General features: G+C 35.5%; 1 protein-coding gene across 6 annotated transcripts in view; it reads right to left on the reverse strand.

The window, feature by feature from the left end:
* WDR41 (WD repeat domain 41) overlaps positions 1-20,574 on the reverse strand; it is a 104,810-nt gene extending 84,236 nt beyond the window's left edge. For all 6 annotated transcript variants that reach the window (XR_003521932.2, XR_003521930.2, XR_003521933.1 and 3 more), the window contains exons 1-5: positions 20,248-20,574; positions 17,907-18,022; positions 6,945-6,993; positions 5,167-5,298; positions 2,677-2,739 (exon numbers count right to left, since the gene is read on the reverse strand). Coding sequence is in view for 2 of the 6 variants with exons in the window: in XM_027604594.2 (XP_027460395.1) it covers positions 2,677-2,739; positions 5,167-5,298; positions 6,945-6,993; positions 17,907-18,022; positions 20,248-20,298 (411 nt within the window). In the remaining 4 variants the exon portion in view is untranslated. The remainder of the gene's footprint in view (positions 1-2,676; positions 2,740-5,166; positions 5,299-6,944; positions 6,994-17,906; positions 18,023-20,247) is intronic.
* Between the last annotated feature and the right edge of the window lie 1,898 nt (positions 20,575-22,472).

Raw genomic sequence — 22,472 nt, forward strand, 5'->3', positions numbered from 1 at the left:
ATATGGAATGACTTTCCATTTCCTCAGTTTCTTTTAAAAAATGTTTTGTAGTTATTCATGTGCAACTCTCTTGTTTCTTCTTTAAATTTATTTCTATGTAAATTTATTCTTTTGGATGCTACTGTAAATTCATTTCACTTCCTTAGTTTTTCTTAATTTTTTTTCTTAGTTTCATTTTTGGATGTTCATTACTAGTGTATAGCAATACAATTAATTTTGTATACTGATATAGTGTACTGAAACCTTGCTAAATTCATTTATTAGTTTTAATAGTTTTGGCTATGAATTTAAGATTTAGTATATAGATCACGTCACTTGTAAATACAGTTTTATTTCTTCCTTTTCAATATGGACACCTTTTATTTCTTTTTTATTGCCCATAACACTGAACAGTGCCATCCTTGTCTTCTTTCTGATCTCAGGGGAAAAAGTATCCAGTTAGTCTTTCACCATTGATATGACGTTAGCTCTGGGGTTTTCACAAATGTCCTTTGTTATGCTGAGGAAGTTCTCATCTCTTCTTAGTTTGTTGACTATTTTTACCATGAGAGGGTGCTGAAGTCTGTAAAATGCTTTTTCTTCATCTACTCAGATGATCATGCTTTTGTCCTTTATTCTTACTATGGTATATTACAGTTATTGATTTTCAGATGTTAAACTGAAATAAGTCTTATTTGGTCATGATGTATAATCCTCTTTATATGCTGTTGATTTGGCTTGCTAGTATTTTGTTAAGGATAATATACTTATTTTCTCACTTAACATCTTATTAGAATTTTCCAAACTCCTTATGAATTCTCTGAAATACCATTTTTAGCATATCTATCTACTGCAATTTAAGTATTTTCCTGTAAGACATTTAGGATACTGCCAATCATTCATTTATAAAATATATCTTCAACAGACATTTCCATTCATAAATCTCTGCCTTTTTTTAAAATTATTTCCTTTAAAGAGTTTTCTATAAGTAGAATCTCTGGGTCAATTCATGTAATCATTTTAAAATTTTCATTAATGGGTGCCTGGGTGGCTCAGCTGGTTAAGCAACTGCCTTCAGCTCAGGTCATGATCCCAGAGTTCCAGGATCGAGTCCTGCATCAGGCTCCCTGCTCGGTGGGGGGTGGGGGGGGGGGAGTCTGCTTCTCCCTCTGACCCTATCCCCTCTTGTGCTCTCTCTCTCTCTCTCTCTCACTCTCTCAAATAAAAAAAATCTTTAAAAACTAAAAATAAAATTTTCATTAATAATGTCAAACTCTTCTAGGAATATCTTCAATTTATACCTCAACAGCAATAAAAATGCTTATTTTTATAAGCATTATGAAGCATAACTTCACCATTTCCTTGCTAATACGAACCCTTATAAAGACTTTACTAGCTCAAAAAATGAATAACAGTATTTCTTATATTAGGGATCTGAATTTGATAAATTATCTCTTCAAGAAGAATGAATTACTGAAATAAAATGAGTGAAATGCTATTTTTAACAATGTCTTATGTGAAACATGATCACAGCAGGAGTAAATACAAACATCTAACTAACATTATAGTAAAACCTCTTTAAAAAGTACTTTCACCATACTGGAATAAGATACCTCTTAATGATCAGCTCCTATAGACAGTTCACCAAAGGAATTTGTCCAAAATACACCAAACTTTTTCTCCTGTTCCTATTCTCTATTCCCTCACTCATGTATTTTCATTTGAAACCTTATGACCTCTGTCAAACAGCAAGAATATTTTTTAGGGAATTTTAAAAAAGCATCTTTTCAGATCAAATAAACCATAGAAATTCTCATCAAATCAATACTTTAATAACTTCCTCAAGGAGAGTCCACTGTTAAATTGGATACAAGCATTTCTGGGCACTTTCTTCCCTGGAAACTCTACTAAATTGATAATAAGAATAGCAATGGTAGCACAAGATGTCTACCATAGATGCTGCTTTTTAGGAAAAAAATCAAATACCTTGATTACTGGCACACAGCAATTCTTTTTACATTAAAAAAAGTGTTAGTTCCAATATAAAGACAAATTAAAACAAATAAGGAAACATCACATTTTACAAGACTCTATCCTCAAACTTGCTGACATTATTGAAAAACCGTGGCACTTTCTAAGAACATCCGAGGTGATTTCTTCTGTAGGAATCAAAGTCACCAAGTCCTCTCCAACATGGGGCAGACTTCCTATCATGTAATAAGCCCCAACTAATATTTGTTTGTAAAATTAATGAAACTAATAGTAGTAGCCAATTAGCCATATAACATTTCTTTGAAATGAAGTAATTGATTTGTCTCATCTTTATGACCTTATAAAAAGCATAGATTGAGGGACAAATAAATCCATGTTTTTAATTCAAAGTACAAAAAAAAACCCAGACTAGCTACTGGTATAGCCATTCCGCAGGTAACATCTCTCCCTAGAATTAGCTACAAGAAACATACGAGGTACTATCCTTTTCCTTTTGTTATATATTCACCCCTTGACCTAAATTCAAATTCAAACATTCTAACATTTAATATATAAGCACTCAAAAATCCAGTCTTACAATCAAATGGCTGTAGGTATGTGTGGAAGAAATCATACTTAAAACCAACAAAAGTAATTTCATCTAACTTATTAAACATTTTTTCTGAGACAAAAACATTATCGTAAAATAACAGCTTAAGATTTTACCTTCACAGTAGACTGGAAGCAGGATACTTTCCGAACTTGTCTGCCAGTATCACAATCCCATAACTAAACTTCTGTTAAGAAATAATTTCTAAACAGAATGTTAAAATCTCAATTAGGAGGCAAGTTCTCTAATAATTATAAATGTTACACATTCAGGTAGAAAAATCTTGAAATAAAGCTAAAATATTTAGCATTTATACTATTACTAAAATTAAATCATATAGTAAGTTACCAACTTAGCATAGCAAGCTTACAATCTAAAATAAGCTCGAGACAAATTTTACTATTAAACTATACGTCAACAGAATGAATGGTCTGAATACTGAATATTTATGGGCATTAAATATTACAAATGTTTAAATTTCAAACTTATTCTCCAAAATAGTCCACCATGACCTAATAAACATTGAACATAAAGTATTTATACTAAAAAACTATCAACTCCATTAATTCTTACTTGAAAGCTCCTTCAACATGCATGGCAGAATTTACTACTGTTATACTAATTCAAAGAAGCCAGTTACAGTGTATTACTTGTAAACATATTTAAAATAATTAGAGGACCTCCATTAAGTGTCCAAGGTTAGTTTGACTTAAGAAGGGTAAAGATTTTCAAATTTTTCACCCCATTTCCTAAGATAACATATACATTTTACAGCATGTCTGAGCACCCATTTATATACATGCATACAAATATATATATACATACACACCCATGTATATGGATAGACTTAAGACTATCACCTGACTAAAATTAAAAATTTATCTTCAACATTTAATAAAGTTTGTTAATAGTGGAGGCTCAAGCAGCCTGGAATTATTTTTAACAAGAAAATTCAATGAAGAAAATGATTCAATACCATCATTTAAAAGTAAAGTTCATACTGATACTGTCTCAACTACTCATCTCCATACTATAACAGCAATTTAATATTTGCCTCTAAGCATTATTATAGTACCTTAGGAATAGTCTAATAAAAACAAAGTATTTTAAATTCTATTTTTGGAGATTATACTGATACTGAAAACAAACAAAAAGCTTAGGCCCTAAAATAAATAATATTTGTCTCAACGGAACAGTAGTAATAAAATTACTGACTTAAATATATGTAATACTGCTTATGCAACACTGTCATCACCACAAAATACAGTTTACCACGTGTAAATCTTACCTTGAAATTTTTTCACCTATTGGCAATCTGTCTAGAAATCACCTGAGCTAATGAACTCATTTAAAGTATGTTATGGGGCGCCTGGGTGGCTCAGTCAGTTAAGCATCTGCCTTCAGCTCAGGTCATGATCCCAGGGTCCTGAGACTGAGCCCCAGGTTGGGCTCCCTGCTCAGCAGGGAAGTCTGCTTCTCCCTCTCCCTCTGCACACCCCGCCCATGCTAAGGCTTACATGTGCTCACATGCTCTCTCTCTCTCTCTCTCCCTCAAATAAGTAAATAAATAAAATCTTTAAAAAAATAATAAAGTGTATAATAAGGTATGTCTTGGTTCTGTAGAAGCCCAGGAAACACCTACCCCTTTGGGCATACTCCAAAACTTACTTTCCTAATACTTCAAACTATTTAAACAGAATTCTCAGATAAGCACAGACTATTTAAAGCTAATCTCGGATACCTTTTTTTTTTTTAAAGTAAGATTACAGTTTCCTTTAAGTATTTGGCTGAGGGCTTCACAAATCTAATTCCTCATATAAATATTAAAGGCTGAATTTGTTTAAGGGAAGTATTTTATGAAGGCAATAATATACAGTGGTTCAGAGTTCTGACCCTCCAGTCAGACTGCTTGCCATCTGCCCTCTAGTGGCTGTATGACCTAGGGCAAGTTACTTAACCTCTCTGTGCCTCTTTTCTTTTCTGGAAATGAGAATAAAAATACTTATATGAATTAAACATGTTAATATATGTAATACGGAACATATGTAAAAACATATGTAATATATGTTAAATAGAACAATGCCTAGCACACGTAAGTGCTCTCTAGAGAACTTTACCATTATTTTTAAAAACTAAATAAACACTAAGCATATGGTAATTCACTTTTCTGCCAAGCTCAGATGTTCAGAAGGTTCTTATGGGTTGGGGCCGTTACATTTCTTTTGCTGTACAATACTGTACAGACAAAAATGTAAATTATTCTCCAGTCTAACTCATCTTTGTTTCTTCAAATATCTTACAAACTAAGATAAGTAAGTACTTTTAAGCCCAAATTCTCCATTTTCTATAACTTGATATAATAGTAACTCTGGAAAGAACAGCTTTAGTCATGGGGTTTCCATCAATAATAAGCCTTTAACCTATTTCCAGTCTAATACTTTTCAGATGCCTAATACTTTTAAGAGGTGTATTATGAAGGTTAGAGCAAAATCATTTTTGCTAAAATGAATGTACAGACAAGCCCCCAAAGGCTAAAATCTAATAATGTATGTACTGGTCCCTTGGGTCACTATAGCTATTTCACTTTCTTCCAGATTTAAGGATATAATAACTGTTCTATCAGCAGAGGTTGTCAAGATCAGTTGGTTTTTTTCTTCACAAGCTTCCAAGGAAGGAAATGTAATAAGAGCTGTTATCTTTTGAGAGTGTCCATTAAGTTCCAGAAGTTTTTCTCCTGTCTGAAATACCAATAAAAATTTTAATAGGCTCATATCATATTTATAACTTAAATAATCTTAAATGACATTTAGAAGAATCATCGTGTAGAAAATAACATAATTCCATTTTTAATTACTTAGATGTTATAACTTAACTTTAAGCAATCAAATAGAATCTAAACAGGTACTGAAAGAGTAGCCATAAATAATTATTTTCTAATAGAAAATACCAATTTTTAGCATAGTTTTACATGAAAATTTAAAGGGCTATTCTTTTTTCTTTAAATTTTTTTATTGTTACATTAATCACCATACATTACGTCATTAGTTTTTGATGTAGTGTTCCATGAGGCATTGTTCATAACACCCAGTGCTCCATGCAGAATGTGCCCTCTTTAATACCCATCACCAGGCTAACCCATCCCCCCACCCCCCTCCCCTCCAGAACCCTCAATTTGTTTTTCAGAGTCCATCGTCTCTCATGGTTCATCTCCCCCTCCGATTTACTCCTACAGGGATATTCTTAAAACCACACTGTATGGTTTTAAGAACTGTATAAATTAAGCATAAAAAAATCAGTAACTAATCTGTAGGAAAAAATATATGGAGCTCTCATTATCCAAGTATTTGTTATCTAATCTCCAAAGTTAAAATATTGTTGAAGGAAATAAAAGTTAGCATAACAACACAATACATATACTGTACACATCCAAGAGTAGTAGTTCAACCATTCATAAAGTCAGTCTCCACTCCATCTCTAACATCAACAGCTATTCATTCCTATCTATCCAGTGTCTTCAGCTATCAGTCTCTCACTGACTTTCCCAAGTAGTAAACACAAAAAATCCAATGTAAATGTAACATAAGTTGCAAATCCTTCCAAGGTTGCAGGATTTCATGAACATGGTGAACATAATGTTAAATAACTGCTTTAATCACTGTCAAAGCCACTGAGAAACGAGGATCTGAAAGAGTCAGCCCAGATAACAATCCAAGTAACAGTGAGAAGATAAATGTTTCAAAGGAGAATAATTTGAATATCAAAAGATCAGCCTTAAAAATTTGGTGAGGGCGCCTGGGTGGCTCAGTTGGTTAAGCGACTGCCTTTGGCTCAGGTCATGATCCTGGAGTCCTGGGATCGTCCCACATTGGGCTTCCTGCTCAGCAGGGAGTCTGCTTCTCCCTCTGACCCTCTTCCCTCTCGTGCTTTCTATCTCTCATTCTCTCTCTCTCAAATAAATAAATAAAATCTTTAAAAAAAATCTTTAAAAAAAAATTTGGTGAAGCCTTAAATATTTTTGAAAAAAAATTAGCCTTTTATTACATTCCTATTAAAGTCAAACATGAGAAGACTATTACATTATGCTATCGTACAAGTTTGAAATAAATATTCTAACTCCCACAAAAATAAATCAACACTTGATTCATTTTCAGAGTCAGCACATAGTTGCTGATAACTTAAATTTTGTTCAGTAAGATTAAAACTTTCTCTATTATGAAATATTGGCCCCCCATTTTAAATGGATTCATCCTAAGTAGCCTTTTCCAAGTATTAATTAGTTTCAGTATACTTATATGCAGGTATATACCCAAATAATGTTTATGAATGCAAACTCAACTATACAGTCATGTCTTTATTACACAATTCACATAGAATTAATACACACCTGGGCATTCCACACAACTACAATTCCGTCATCACCAGCAGACGCAAATCTGGGTACAGAAAAAGGTTAAAAAAAAAAAGAAAAGAAATTTCTGGTGACATTTATATGCTAAAATTTCTAAGAACTATCAGAATTTATTAATGGTATTTTGACTAACATTAAGGCTGATTAAGTTAAGCTAATTCAACAAATAATTATGGACTACCTTCTAGGTTTTATGCCAGGTACTGAGGTCCAAAGATAAATAAAGCCATTCACAGCATTACAATGAATCAACTGCTAAAACTGTAAGAAAGAGGGAGACCTATAAATAATCTTTAAAGTCCTTCCTGGCTTTAAAAATATGATTAAACCCTGACAGGTGATATGAAACCAAACTGAGGAAGAGCTTCACTGATAGGAAGTGATATTCCAAGAGTGGAACAAAGGAATCATGTCTCTAGATAAGTTCATTATTTCTATTATTTTCTCTGTAAAGATATTTTAACTTTACTATTTAAAGCCAAGATCTCTCCTTTGCTCCACCTGGCTCTTAGTCTTTTCATGTAAATACTGTGTTCTTAGTTTAGAAGCTTTGAGGTTTTTTGAGGGTTTTTGTTTTGTTTGTTTTTTAGTGAAAATGTTTGAAATGCAAAAAGGTAAAGGGAATTTTATTTCCTGCCATGAGAAAAGAGCTGTGATGAACTCAGTTATAGCTTCTCCCTCCTCTTTACTTCCCATTCACTATACATAAAGGAACAATCATATACATTTTGTAGAGTAGAAGATATCCATGATACAAAGAATGCCAAGAAAAATAATTTGTTGTACACGATTACTCATCATAGCGAATGCATTACAGTATCAAGAAAGCACTGTTCTCAAGCAATGTCCCAACACGTGGTATAAAATCACACCATAAGCATGTCAAGTAATTTATTAATAATGTAGTATATAAGTTTGTAAATGATTCTTTAATGAATCAAAATTGATCCAAAGTTGTTCCCATATCACTTTCATTCACCTAAATTCAAGGTTTGTTTTTTGAAAAGGAAAGAAGTGGTATTATAGAAAGCCAGCTATGAACTGTGCATAACTGGCCCTATAGTTAACAACCATTAATAATAATAATTTAAAAAAAAACATTAATAATGATAATCCACTGGGAGCTGTGACATTTTAAAAATGTGTTCTTCCTTGCAAGACTGTTAGTGGGTTTCACAAAATCTGGGTATGCCTTGTCTTCATTACAGGAAACATTGTTAGCCATACAGGTCTATCACTGGGGAACTGATACACTAAGACACAAAAGTTACTTTGTTACTGAGAGTATCAGGAAATTCTAACAAATTTTACCACTATATGAGATCCATAAAATCTCACTACTTCAGCCATTTCCTTAAAACTCTAAACTGAGCTTCAAGTTCTAATATCTCATGCTCAGTTTCGGAGTCCCACAAGTAACTGTTGTCTTCACTGGCTCTGACAATTCCCATACTCATTTCAGTATTCATTTCTAAATCCTTCAATTATATTTCCTACTATAGGAGCTAAGAGATTACTCAGGAGATGGGAAATTAGTTAAATACATCCTCACCAAAGTCTGTTAACAATTTTTTAATATAGAACTATATATCTTTTTTAATGGAAGGACCTTTAGAACTTCCTAGGTAGCTAATAAGAAATCACATGCAGAATTATTTTTTAAATCCATGCCTAACATTTATTATTTCAAAATGAAGTATATAAAAAATCTGGAGATTAAAAAGAAAACATTTTTAAATTAAAAACACAATTTCTTATTTAATAACATACATTTTTCTGAATCAGAATACGAAACAATGCCTAAGTATCAAAAACAGTTGCTGAACGTCAATCTTTAATAGCTTATGTTTCTAGGCCTATTGATTTCTTTTTATTTGTATAGTGATGGTGGGGAGGCAGGACTCAAGGTCTTAAGTTTTCTTTGGTATAAAACATCAATTTCTATTGATTCTTGAAACTCTTATAATTGCTTTTCTCCTTTCTAGAAGACTGCAGGTTTAAAATACATACTTTTTTCTAACCCTGATTTTTAACTTCTCATTATTGTTTTATCATGTCTGAATCTCATGAGTTTACAATGAGAGACGATTGAACAGTTGAGAGTTTAGAAATGAGATATAGAGCATTTCACCTCAAACTTTAATTCAATCAGTAGTGAACAAAAGTTAAATCTAAACAATGCTCAATGTAATGCATGAAATCACAGCCAATTTTTTATTGCTCAGAGGTCAATTACCCAGTTGGTGGATATTCGGGCCTTTCAATTTTCTTATATATTCTCTATTGCTGCCTTTTTCTTTTTTTGCCATTTCAGTATTTGTTATTACCTCCTCTAAAGAGAAAACATGAAGCAAACCAATATAACTTTGCTACATATTAGTATCACCCATAAAATAACGAATAAAGGGTTGGGAGATCACTTGCAAATTACAATTATCCACGCTATTAGGATGGATAATTGAAAACTAGCTACACTTTATCAGTTTATCTTAAACTATAATCAGTTCATCCTAGTCAGTCAAGCACACACTTCAGCCATCTGCAAATCAGAAATGACAATTCAACCCAAGAATTCCTAATAGTAAGATACATTGTAATTGCTAAAAGAAGTCATGAACTATAAAAAGGAGTAATTAAAATGCCAGTAAGGTTTAAACTATTCAATGGAAGGAAGAATTGTGGCTGTACTGCATTAAAATTACATGTAGTAACTTTTTAAAACATTCTAAACTCACAGAATCCAAAGATTCAAGTCTATAGCTAAGATTTTAAGAGAAACACTCCTTACCGATTAGTACAAAATGTATTTAGTGAGATTCATGCAAGGTGACAGGGAAATGTCAAGATCAATTACATGTGGATCTTGCTTCAAGATGTCAAAATTCAGCGATTGTTTAGAAATATATTTCATCAACTTTAAGATATCAAGTATAAGACATTCTATACTGCCAATTATAACTGAAAGACACTAACAATTTTATGATATCTCCAAATTTCAGAGATCTTAAAATAGGGAAAAAAACAGGCTTCTTAGAATCAATGAAATATAGTAACTGCCATATTTATTGGTGTTTATGATTGGCATTTTCGAGTCCAACAAATCTCTGATTATCTCTAGGAGGTTTAAGGCACCAAAGAAATGCTTTTTCAATGAATAAATTAATGAATAAGCAAACATTTAAGTGTTGCAAGGGCTCTGTAAAATAGGTAATCATTAAGTGTATTAAAGTAACCTCATTTTTCCTTTTATCATTAACATATGAATATACTGTCAAAACAAATATTAAAATAAAAAAAAACTTAAAACTCAGAAACCCACCACACACATAAATTCCTTTTCTTTTCATGTTGCTGTCCCATACTTATATATATCTTTCCACTTGAAACAATGTCTTCAAAAACACTCATTGAGAGTATATGATTAAATGACCCAACAAGGGGCAGCTGGGTGGCTCAGTCGTTAAGTGTCTGCCTTCAGCTCAGGTCATGATCCCGGAGTCCTGGGATCGAGCCCCGCATCGGGCTCCCTGCTCAGCCAGGAGCCTGCTTCTCCCTCTCCTGCTCCCCCTGCTTATGTTCCCTTTCTAGCTGTCTCTCTGTCAAATAAATAAACTCTTTTAAAAATAAATAAATAAATGACCCAGCAAAAACTATATGCATGAAAAGAAGTTTAACAAGGTGAAACATGATTTAATGAAGACCTATAGCAGAGCTTCTAGAATGTTCCATCCTCTCCTACCCTAATTATGAGAACTAAACTTATCATGAGAGTTGATGATTCACTCATTCATTCAAGAAATATTAAACACTAACTATATATTAAGCATTAAATTTAACTATATGTATATTTGATAATATATATTTGATACTGAATGTAAAGATCAGTAGACTAGTTCTTGCCCTTAAAGAACTCAGTCTACATTACTAAGTAATGCTATAGGGTCCAGATCATGAATCCATTGAGAATTCTCATTTGTACTCCTTTCAATCTATAGAAGTCATTCCTTTTAAACACCTTCCCTTTGAACATCTCAGAGAAAGTACTCTCATTCTTGCCAACTGTGAACTGAAAAGTACAGCAAAACTTCACAAAGATTTGTCTAACACAAAATATTTTCACAAGTAATTTCTATGTCTATTACTTAAGGGCTTATTTAATAGTTCTTATTCATTTGAATTTATTTCAATTAGGTCAAAGGTGCTACAGATTCAAATATAACCTTAGAGGACATAATGAAAGGTACAGTCCATAAAACTTCCTGTATTCAATATCTACCATAAAGCACTGGAAAAATAAAAAGAGAATATTATTATGGCAAAATAAAAAATCCTGTGGTTAACTCCTCACCTAATCCACAAGTACTTTAGTTGCACGATGCAACTAAAATAGTATATATTTTTTACAATAAAATAGAAATGAAAAATGGTACAATACCAAAAACCCAACCAAACTGAAAAGATAGAAAACTTCCATTTAAAATAGATTTTTACTTATCTGGTATGCTTGAACTACTTGAAGAAAATCAGAGAAGTATGTGGAAACTTGTAAGAGAAGCGGAAGGGAACCTGAAAGCGTTTTCATGAGCCATACACATTGATGTCAATGATCCTTTCAATAGATTTACTGGAACATCAAACTTTTTTTTTAAGAAAAATGCATAGATTAACATACCTCTAATATCTCAATGTCTAAGGTCCTTTTTTTAGCTCACACCCATACACATAGTTTTCATGGTCATCAGGAGAGGTAAACCCTTCATAAATTCTTCCCTCCCCAAATCACAAACAGAAAGCTAAACTACATCAAAGTTTACAAATATTAGAAACCCAAAACTCCCTAGGACTTCTATCAGGGGAAACCTCCATTCCTTGAGCTCAAACTTCTGCGAAAGAATTTCTACTACTAGAGAAACATCCCTGGCCTCTCTCTGCCTGGCTGGTCAAATAAATGAGTGTATGAGAATGAACTGAGCATGCTCAGTTAGGACCCTGCAGGGTTTTCTCTGAGGATTTATCTGTTTCTATAGGGGAAACACTGTGCTTTGCTCTTATTTTTCAGGGAAGCCTACATCTGAGTGGGAGGCTTGCAGATGTCCAGGTGCATACCAGTGATTTGGGTGAATAAGGCTACCTAACACAAGATGAAGTATCAGAAATCCCACTAGGGTTATATATCAAAGCCAACATCGTTTAACCCAGCTTTTTGCCAGTTATTAGTTTTTATGTTTTAAGTTTTTATGATTCTTGCACATAATATCTAAGAAAAAGTTTTATTCTGAAACAAAAATACCTTTTAAATTGGCATTTTTATTTCCTCTCTATCAAATATATATCATTCTTCAATTTTTCATTATGGATAACATAAACATACATCCAAGTATAAACAGCATAACAAAAATCCCAGGTACTCCTCATCTCTCTTCAATAATTATCAACTCATTGCCAATATGGTTTCATCTGTACACACACCCAAACCCCGCCCTGCAGATTATTTTGAAGCAAATCCAGTAACTACATTTCATCAGACAATATTTCAATATGTATCTTCTAGAACTCCTTTACATCAGAACTAAAGTTACCATTTAATTTCTTAATGTCACCACATACTCAAGGATCAAATTTCCCTGTCTGATTTTTTTTAAGTTTATGAGAAGCAGGATCTAAATAAAGTTCATAATTGCAGTGGTTGATGTATCTCTGAAGTCTCTTCTATTCTACTGATTCCTTCTTCCTATTTTTCTCCTTGCAATTAAATATTTATGTCATAGAGTTCTCAGTCTGGATTTTGCTAGCTTCCTTCCTCTGTGGTCATTCAACATGCACCTCTGTCCCCTGTATTTCCAGTAAATTGACAGATCTAGAGGCTTAATCAGATTTAAATTTGACTTTTTGGTAGGGCCATTTCATGGGGAGTTCGCATACTCCAACAGGAAATGTAATTTCTGGTAGTCTTTTATGAGCATGTGATATTAACAACCATCAATAAACTGTCTAAATTTGTTATCAGAGGTTGCAAAATTACATTATTCCAATTTCATGATCCTTCCTAGCTTTAATTCTTCTATAAAGAGAAATTCCCTCTCATTGATTATTACTGATCCCAAGATAACAGTTTGTATAGGAAAGGCAATATACATCTTGCAGATAGTCGTTCAAGAGACGAAGCTGCCCAGCTCTCAAGAATGTGGTTACCGGGCGCCTGGGTGGCTCAGTCGTTAAGCATCTGCCTTCGGCTCAGGTCAGGATCCTCAGGGTCCTGGGATCGAGTCCCACATCGGACTCCCTGCTCTGGCGGGAGTCTGCTTCTCCCTCTCCCCACTTGTGTTCCCTCTCTCGCTGTCAAAAAATAAATAAAATCTTAAAAAAAAAAAAAAAAGAATGTGGTTACCTGCCTCCAGCTGTTCACTTTCAGGCTTTCAAGCCAAAGTCATAACCATCTCAGTTGGCTCCCAGCCAAAGGAAATTAAGTACGTTCCTGGATGACCCTCAGCCAGTGACTAAGCAAGGCAGGGTTAAAAGTCCCATTTGTTTCTATCCAACACAGAATTCCTCTAAAGAGCATTCTTTCCTCCAGAGTTCCCCACTGGGCCTAGAGAGACTGTCAGATCTACACCACAGTCTGAGATAGCTCCCCTTGTCTAATCCTGCTTCCTCCCTTTTCCTTTCATTGATGTTTCTAATAAACCACTTGTGTGTTTAATTCCATTTTCCTATCTGCTTTGCAGGGAACTCAGGTATGAAAAGGGTCTAAATCACCTTGACTACTGATTTCTATTCTCCGAATGTCAATGAGAAAGATAATTTTAGCTTAAGAATATTTCCTTAAATAGGGTGCCTGGGTGGCTCAGTCAGTTAAGCAACTGCCTTCAGCTCAGGTCATGATCCCAGGGTACTGGGATCGAGCCCTGCATTGGGCTCTCTGTTCAGTGGGGAGCCCGCTTCTCCCTCTCCCTCTGCCTACTGCTTCCCCTGCTTGTGCTCTCTCTCTGTCAAATAAATAAAATCTTAAAAAAAAAAAAAGAATACTTCCTTAAAGATATAACATAATGTTTGTTGTTAGTGAATTATCCAACTGGATGAGTTTGTTTAGTGTCTTGTAAATGTACAGCTGGACCAGCTATCCTAGGGGCACATTCTGTTCTCCAGTCTGGCATTTCATGGGTCACCTAATTTTTTTCCAGTCATGATCACCATCCTACATAACCTTGTCTGTTTCCTGGAGGAGCAAGGAATGGTCAAATAAGCAACAAAGAAAAGTATTCTTAAAATGTGTTATGAACTCCATTTAGTTTAATGTGTCAAATGCTAGAGTATTACATGCAATTTTAGCACAGTCCATTTTTTGGAAGACTCTTGCTGAGGCTTAGCCTTCTCTAGTGATCTCCCAATCAATATGACCCTCACTTCATGTTCAAAAAACACTAAAGAAGAAAAGAAAAGGCAGCTGTCTGTTAGGTTATACAGGATTTATTTTGTATCTTCAAAAACCAATCTGTGAAAATTTTCCACTCACTGATTTTAGCTGAGCTGCCAAGAAAACAAGAAAATCCTTCTGCAAAATTCTCAATAAAATGATATTATCTAAAGACCTGAAGCGTGAAACCTGGATTACAACAGCTGACCAAAAAACCAGAATGTAGTAAGGTCCACAAAAATTAAATAAAAACATAAAAAGTATAATATATATTTCTCTAATGTGACCATACACAAATAATGTACATTAGCAATGGTAAAGATAATTCTAAATTATCTAAACTACTAAATTAAGAATGAAAATGCCATGCTTTTAATTCTATTTAAGTAAGTATTTATATAGTTTGTAGATTTCTTATATCTTCCTTACCAGTAGTGACTCCTTCAGGGTTTTTCAGGGCAGAATTAAATTTTTTAAAACAAACATACATTGAAACTTCTATAGGTCTTTCACTGACAGGAAAACCTTGTATCTAACTAGATGTAAATTTTGACACAGCAACGACTTGAGCACAAAGAATTAAATGTGACTCATGTAGTAAAAACTTCACTTTATTGGAAAAGCCAAAATGTAGGTTTTTCATCTATTTCGAGGCATTCAGATTCCGTGTGATCGGTAACAAACATGGCCACAAATTATCCTCCCTTCCTGTGTCCACCAGCATTAGCAACAGGACTTAGTCGCTTCTCCCCTCCAGAGGTAGAGTTTATTTATCCAGGTACTGAATCTGTGCAAGCTCCTGACTCACTCTGGCTAATGAAAGAGCAGCAAACATGATAGAGAGTCTTGGGAAGAGTTTTACATCAGGGCTCGCCCTTTCGCTCATATCAGAACTCCATGATCACTATGTGCACAAGCACTTGAGCAACCATACAGAGAGAAAGCCCAGTCATCCCAGCTGAGGCCAATATGAACCATCCAGCCCAGCCAATTTACCTGTTGACCATACATGCATTAAGTAATCCTAAACAAGATCAGCTGATCTGGGCACAGATGAAAAAAAAAAATACCCCACCCAGCTGAGCCTCCCTCAGTAGCTACCTGCAGTTAGTGAGTTAAGTAAATAGCAGGTTGTTTGAAACTGCTAAGCTTGGGGTGGTATTTGAGAGAGCAATAGAGAACTGATGTATTTGTCTGTAATTTTTTACTGTTTACAGAACATTTACTACCTCATTAAACAACTGATTTATACAGGAGCATTACTGTGGGGAACATGTAATCAAATATCAGCATTTGCACAATTATCATTATTCTACGAGATAGGCTTTTCTGCAGATTCTTCTATGTAATAAGAGCCAACAGGACGTTTCACAGGATGAATAAAAACGAAAATGGAATCTTAACACTTATTTTATATAAAAATTTAAAGATTGCATCCTGAAAGTACATTGTATATTTTTTATTTAACTTTCTCAGACAACATGATCTGAGGATTCCTTAAGACCCAAATATTAGTGATTATGGCCTAAGAAATCATTTGGGTTTTTTAAAACCTACCTAGCAACTTAATATGGTAAAATAACAAAAAACTCTAGCTGTCCAAATATCCTATATTTCCAGAAATGTTTAGTTTCAAAGATCTGACTGGCTGGCTAAATAAACAATGTCTCAGAACATATCAACAATGAATACTACCAAAAAGTCTGAAGATTATTATACTATTGTTTACATGTTATTATTTGGCTGGCTCATATCACAACAAAACAATGTTGATAGGCTAGTAATATATATAAGAAACGAATCTTCTCGAGCAAAAGCTGAGGAACATATTGTTGTAAAATAATTTGGCTGGATTGTGTCCCTGGTTTCTAGAATGGAGCTGGGCTCTCCAGACCCCGAAATGATTCAGGGTGGGCCCTCTAGACAATCTAAGGATAGGGTCTGGCCATGTAGGAAATATGAACCACGTAATTAGAGGGTTGTGCTTTGAGCCACAGATATTAGCCTGACTTCTCAACCTGGCATTGGAGTGTGAGGACAGGGCAGGGAGAGAAGGGATGGAAATTGAGTTCAATCGGGTGGCAAATGACTCAATCATTCCTAGTAATGAACCCCAATAAAAACTCTGGATACCCAGAGCTTGAGTGAGGTTCCTTGATGGTAATACACACTGATGTGCTGAAAGGGTGACATGTTCTAAGGACACAGAAGCTTTGCATTTAAGGCCTTCCTAGACCTGGTCCTAAGCATCTCTGCACTTGGCTAGTCCTGACTGTATCCTTTATAAAATTGTAATCCTAAGAATACTGCTTTCCTGAGTTCTATCAGTGCTTCTAGTAAGTATCAAACCTGAGGGCCAGCTGGTCAGAAGTGGGGGTGGCCTGGCACCCCTGGAGACTGCAGCTGGTGACTGAGGAGAGGGAAGTGCTGTGCAGGACTATGCCCCTAACCTGTAAAATCTGACCTAACTCCAGGTGGTGTCACACTTGCACTGCACATGGTAAAAGCAATACCAAAGACATAGGAAAAAAAAGCAGAGAGAAAACAAGGTTAATAGACATTAGAAGTGATGATCAGAATTAGGAATAATCACAAGAGTAGTCACCCATGGAGTCCAAAGTGGAAAAAAAAAAAGATGGTTATCAAAGGTAAAAGAGAAAATTAGAGATGAGAATGGGAAAATTGATAGGGAAAACAGGGGGTTAGGGAGTTAGGATGGCAGGCAACACGCACACTTAATAGTCTGGGGAGTCACTCATTCAAGAACTATCTATTAATTACCTGCTACACGTAAGGCACTGTGCCAGGTACTAAGGATACTATGGTGAATAAGAAAAACATGCCTCCCCCATGAAGTTTAGATTCTAGAGAAGATAAATATTAAACAGTTACAAAATTAACTGTTTTTATGCTACATGCTACTAAGCATTTAGTTGAATAAGGGCTTAATAAACAGATATAAAGATCAGTAATAAGCTAAATCTACAGTCCTAAGACCTACATACCTCATCTCTACTTGCAATTAAACACAACACTGAACATGTTGACAAGAAAGTAAATAATGCACATTTTAAAAGGATTTCCTCAATAACAAAACATTCAGATTACTTACCTTACCTTCCACTAAAAATAGCACATTCCTAATAGGTACTTCATAGTTAAACATTCCCTATATTTGTTTCTGAGATTTATGTTCACCTTAACATAACTCCCACTCAAATTTTAAAGTCATTCCCTTCCTCAAAACTAACAAAAAAACATTTCTAAGCACTAACAACAAAAAACAAAAAAACCTCAAACAAGAATCACCATCAAGTCACCAGATATGACACCCTGACTTCTGGGCAAAAAATGACTTTGGCACATATTTGATCAAGATGCAGATGTCGATTTCTAATAAATGTTAGTAATGATCAGATTTGAAATTTTTACAAAAGATATTAATTATGAAGTTGTTTTTAAATATGTGATTCCCTAAAAATTCTTTCCAAACAGTAGGCAATTGGACAACTAGAGCTTCTTACCTGTATTCATCTAACTGCACCAGAAATCGTACAATATCATGATGAGCTTTCAGTACAAGCAGTTCAGTGTAGGGATTCTGGGTTTGTTCTTCACCTATTGTCTGTAAAGGAGATTTCTTGCATTGGGGAAAAAAAGAAAAGAAAAACAAAAGAGAAAGAGATTAAATGATTTATGATAAAAGACCATACTGAAATAAAACTGCATGGTATACATCTAAGAATACAAGATTTAAAGAGCTGTAAGATACCATGTTCTAATACTATATACTATTTCCCCTAATATCAATTAACTACCAATTTAACATACATTTTTCTTACTACAAATCCACATCATGTTAGAACTGATCTAAATATCCTTAAACTCAGATCGTCATTCTTCAGCTTGTTAACTAAAAACAATGTAAGTAGAGGGGAAAATCTCACCCTTGCCATAAATTTTAGTTTTTTTAAGTCACCATAAATTTGCAGAAAGGTGAATTTTATATTAAGAAATTATACCTCAATAAACCTGACCTAAAAGAATCAATGGGCCAATTCAATTCAGTATTTAGAATGAGTGTTTCTCAATTAAAACTTGACAGAAACAAAACTGCAGGTCAAAAGGGTAAATACAGATTAAAACAGTGCCCAAAACATTATAGGCACTCAATACATGATTGCTGACTGAATAAAAGAAGGAATGAAATCTTTCAGAGCTGATAAATTCAATAAATTCAAGTTTGGACAATAATACTGATAAAGATAATTGCTAACATTTACAGAGAATTAGGTCACAGCCCATATGCCAGACACTGTGCAAAGCACACATGGCATATAATTCACTCAACTATTCCGCCGTAAGGTAGCTCTTACTATCCCCTTTCTATAGTCAAACCCAGTACTATTTCATGATAAATTTCTCAAACTTGCCATTATTGAGATTTTGGACCAGGTAATTCTTTGCTGTTGAGGACTATTCTGTGTAGAATATTCAACAGTATCTCTAGTTTCCACATACTAGATGCAACAGAAATCTAATCTCCCCCATCCTGAAAATCAAAAATGTTTCCAGACATAGCCAAATATGCCCTAAGGGCAAAATCATCCCAGCAGAGAAATACTGCTAAAACTAGAAGCAGTTCTTGCATAAATTAAGGAAAATCATTGGTTCTGACAAAGTACAATGCACAATGGTTATACAAGTGAAGTACTTTAACATGAAAAATGTGTAACCTAACATGCGTAAATGTTTTCTCCAAAAAAAAATCACCCCCAAAGCAGTGGGTGCTTTTTATACCATCTCATTTCTAGCAGTGGTTCTGAAAAGAAAAGCAAAAGTGAGAAATTTGAAAACTGTATACCACTTCCCTCAAATGAAAGTTCACCAGGCATGGAAGAATTAGATAATGAAATTATATGATTAATCAAATAATCGGGTTAAAACAGAATTATGTCACATATATAATTATCTACAACTATTCCCTAATGTTTAAGATTTCAGCCTATCTGAAATGAACCTGATTTGAAATATTTTTTTTAATAGACAGTAAGCCTCAACTGCAAAGGTATGAGGAAGTTAAAAGTGAGAAGTAAGGCTGCTGACTTACAACCCCAACTTTTTAAACAATCAAAACAACTATTTCCTATGATAAATAAAAGGGAATCCAAATACAAACTCTAATTCTCGGGTGGCAATCGAAATAAATTCCAGACCTCAATCCTTTTAAGATTCTAAAATTATTTTATTCTCAACACTTCAAATATAAATTACAGTTAATCCAATTATTCAGGCCCATGAAGAAAGCGTGACTATGTTACCAAAAATAATTAAAAAAATTTTCTTGACTTTGAAGCAAATTATTAATTTTTTAAAATAATTTTATATTTTGTTGTTGTTGAATAAATAATGAAATAGATTTTCTATTCCCTGAGCAAGCATCAGTTGATGTTAGGAAGTGACACCAATTCTAATAAACGAGAAAGTTGCAGTCAAAGTTTGCTTCCTAGTTAAGTCAGATAATTTTATAATTGAAATGAAGCTAGTTTAAGTACGGAGAAGACTAGTTGTTGAACCTGTTGTTGAATCATATCAGCTTCAGTTTCCTCCTTTTGAAAAGGGGATATTTAATTCTCGAGGTCTTAGGGGAATCAGGAGTTCCCACTAGCTACAGTCAGAGCGTCCCCATCCACGCCAATCCCCCCTCCCCCGCGCGCCAAACACGCCCTCGACGGCCTCCAAACCCACAGGCCCCGCCTCTGCATGGGGCCCCAGCGGCTGGACCTGGAGCAGGGCTCAGACCGAAGCCACCGCTCGGGCAAGCTCGGCCTCTGCGGGGGCAGGCATGGTCGCCTGGGTGTTTACCTCCGCCAGTCCCTGAGGTTCTCGGCCTCCCCCGATCAGCCATCGCAACATCCGCGCAGCAGCACCGACTCGCTGGGCCCAAGCCCCAGTCAGCCCGAACTCAACGCCGGGCTCAGCCTCCCCCTACCTCCTGGATAGCAGCGCAATGGAGACACAAATACTTGCCGCCCGATTCAACCACGGAACGATTAAGTACAAGGCCGAGCCCAGGGAAGAGAAAGATTTTTGTCCCCAAAGCGCTGCCGTACTCAGCCACACAGGTTTGGTTTGGGGAAGCCACCAGGAAAACAGCAGGCGAAATCTAAAGTGGCGCAGGAGGTTCAGAGGCGCGCGCAGCACCCAGTGAGCACGCGCGGAGGCCTCCCCTACTTTGCGCTCTGAGCTTAGGTGGCTTCAGCGGCCCCTGGTGGACAATGTGTAGCACAGCACTTGGAGCCCGGAAAACAACCAGTACCAATAGTACTCCTCATTTTTGGTTGGCTTTTGACCTTCACTTGGCTGGGGTACCAGAAAACTAGCACCCACCCCCCACCAGTTTCCTAAAGAACTGACTGGAGAAGGTGTACTTCAGTATATTCTGCATACGAACTAATCCAGTAGCACGTGTGTACACCAGAATAAATCTGACCAACATTTATTGTGTGCTGTAATAGAGGTATCGTGCTAAGGAAGGCTTTACATAAATTCTAATGGTAACCCTAAAGTCCCTATTCTATTAAAAACAAAAACCAAAAAGCCCAAAGTCCAGAAAGATTAGTTTGTCTAAGGCTAACAGCTTGGAAGTGACTATGCTGAGAATGGAATACAATCTCCATGCTCCAAAACTACTGCTCTTGACTGTATGCTATAATGTCTAACCCAGAATCTCCCTAAATAATAGATAGCACTTTATATCCTCTACTGTGACTACTAGATTGTCTTAGGCAGTCAAAGGTTTGTGGTCCTCTACTCTGGCTGCCTATCAGAATAACGCAGGTAGTTTTTTTGAAAACTACATATTCCTGGCTCCCACCCCTGACTTATTAAAACAATCTCTATGGTTAAAACATAGGAATTAGGGTTTGGGGAAAGTTCTTCAGGAGATTCTGATGAGTAGCAAGGTTTGAGAATCACTGTCTAGGGACTACTTATACTTAAGTCTACAGAAGTTCATACATATATTTGCATATGTGATTATTAGGTGCAAATGAGGGTCCTAACAGTAAATTCTTACAGAGAACCTATCCACCTGTTCCACCCAATGCATTAATTCAACAAATATGTGCTGGGTACAGATGTGCTGAAAGGCAAAAGGCAATAAAATTGCTGCTCTCTAGGATCAAGGCAGAATATACTGAACACCATTAATAGAGGACCATACACTCTACTTAAAGGTATGTTATTTAAGGGCAGCTGCTCGATCTAACTGCCAGTCCCTGGAGAACTGGGATCTCTTTGTATTCATTTTAAGTGCATTTGACAAAGGAACACTCCCAAGGGTCAGAAAAAGGTTGCCTTCAATATTCGAGCCCCAAATTGTAGTCTGCATGCAACTGAAGACAGACCAAAATAGAGACTCCTCGGTCCTGGAAAAGGGGGACTCATCTTAAGGGAAACAGGACCCAGATATACCAGGATTTTGGTCCTGGAAGTCCATCTTCAAGTGAGGCAACATGGTTGCCCAGGTAGTCTACATTTTATCTTTCTGATTTTCCATATTCTTGGGGGGGGCGGGTTTTCCCACTGCCTCATTAGTCTGATCTAAGGAACACTCTTCTGGTCTCTAAAGCACTGGCCCAGGAGTGAATACTTCCTCCCTTGGTTCCTTTCAGGACAGCTCAGAAAGAACTTTATAAAAGATTATATGAGAGTAACCTCAGAGAAGCTGGAGGAGTAGGAAGCACCAGGAATTCCTTTCTCTAGCTACACAACAACTGTACTGGCAGGAACTGTATTAACTATCTTGGAGCTCTCATTATTTAAATGCTTGCAGCTTTCAGGGGAAATCTTGGCTAGCAGTTTCTGGCCACCATTGTTTCAACCCCTATTGACTGCAGCTGCTTCCAGAGCATTTGAAGGAATGATATATGTTTGGGTTTCTTCCCTACCCTTTCCCTTGTTTTGGGAGTCACACATTTGAGGATTAGGTCACTCAAAAGCAAATAAACATATAGAAGAATTTAGAAAGCCACCATCACACACGCCCAAGGAAGGACACTGGCTCAAAAAGACCTGAGGAGACCTTG

Source organism: Zalophus californianus, chromosome 5 (genome assembly GCF_009762305.2).
Source record: "Zalophus californianus isolate mZalCal1 chromosome 5, mZalCal1.pri.v2, whole genome shotgun sequence".
In the NCBI taxonomy this organism is placed as follows: domain Eukaryota; kingdom Metazoa; phylum Chordata; class Mammalia; order Carnivora; family Otariidae; genus Zalophus; species Zalophus californianus.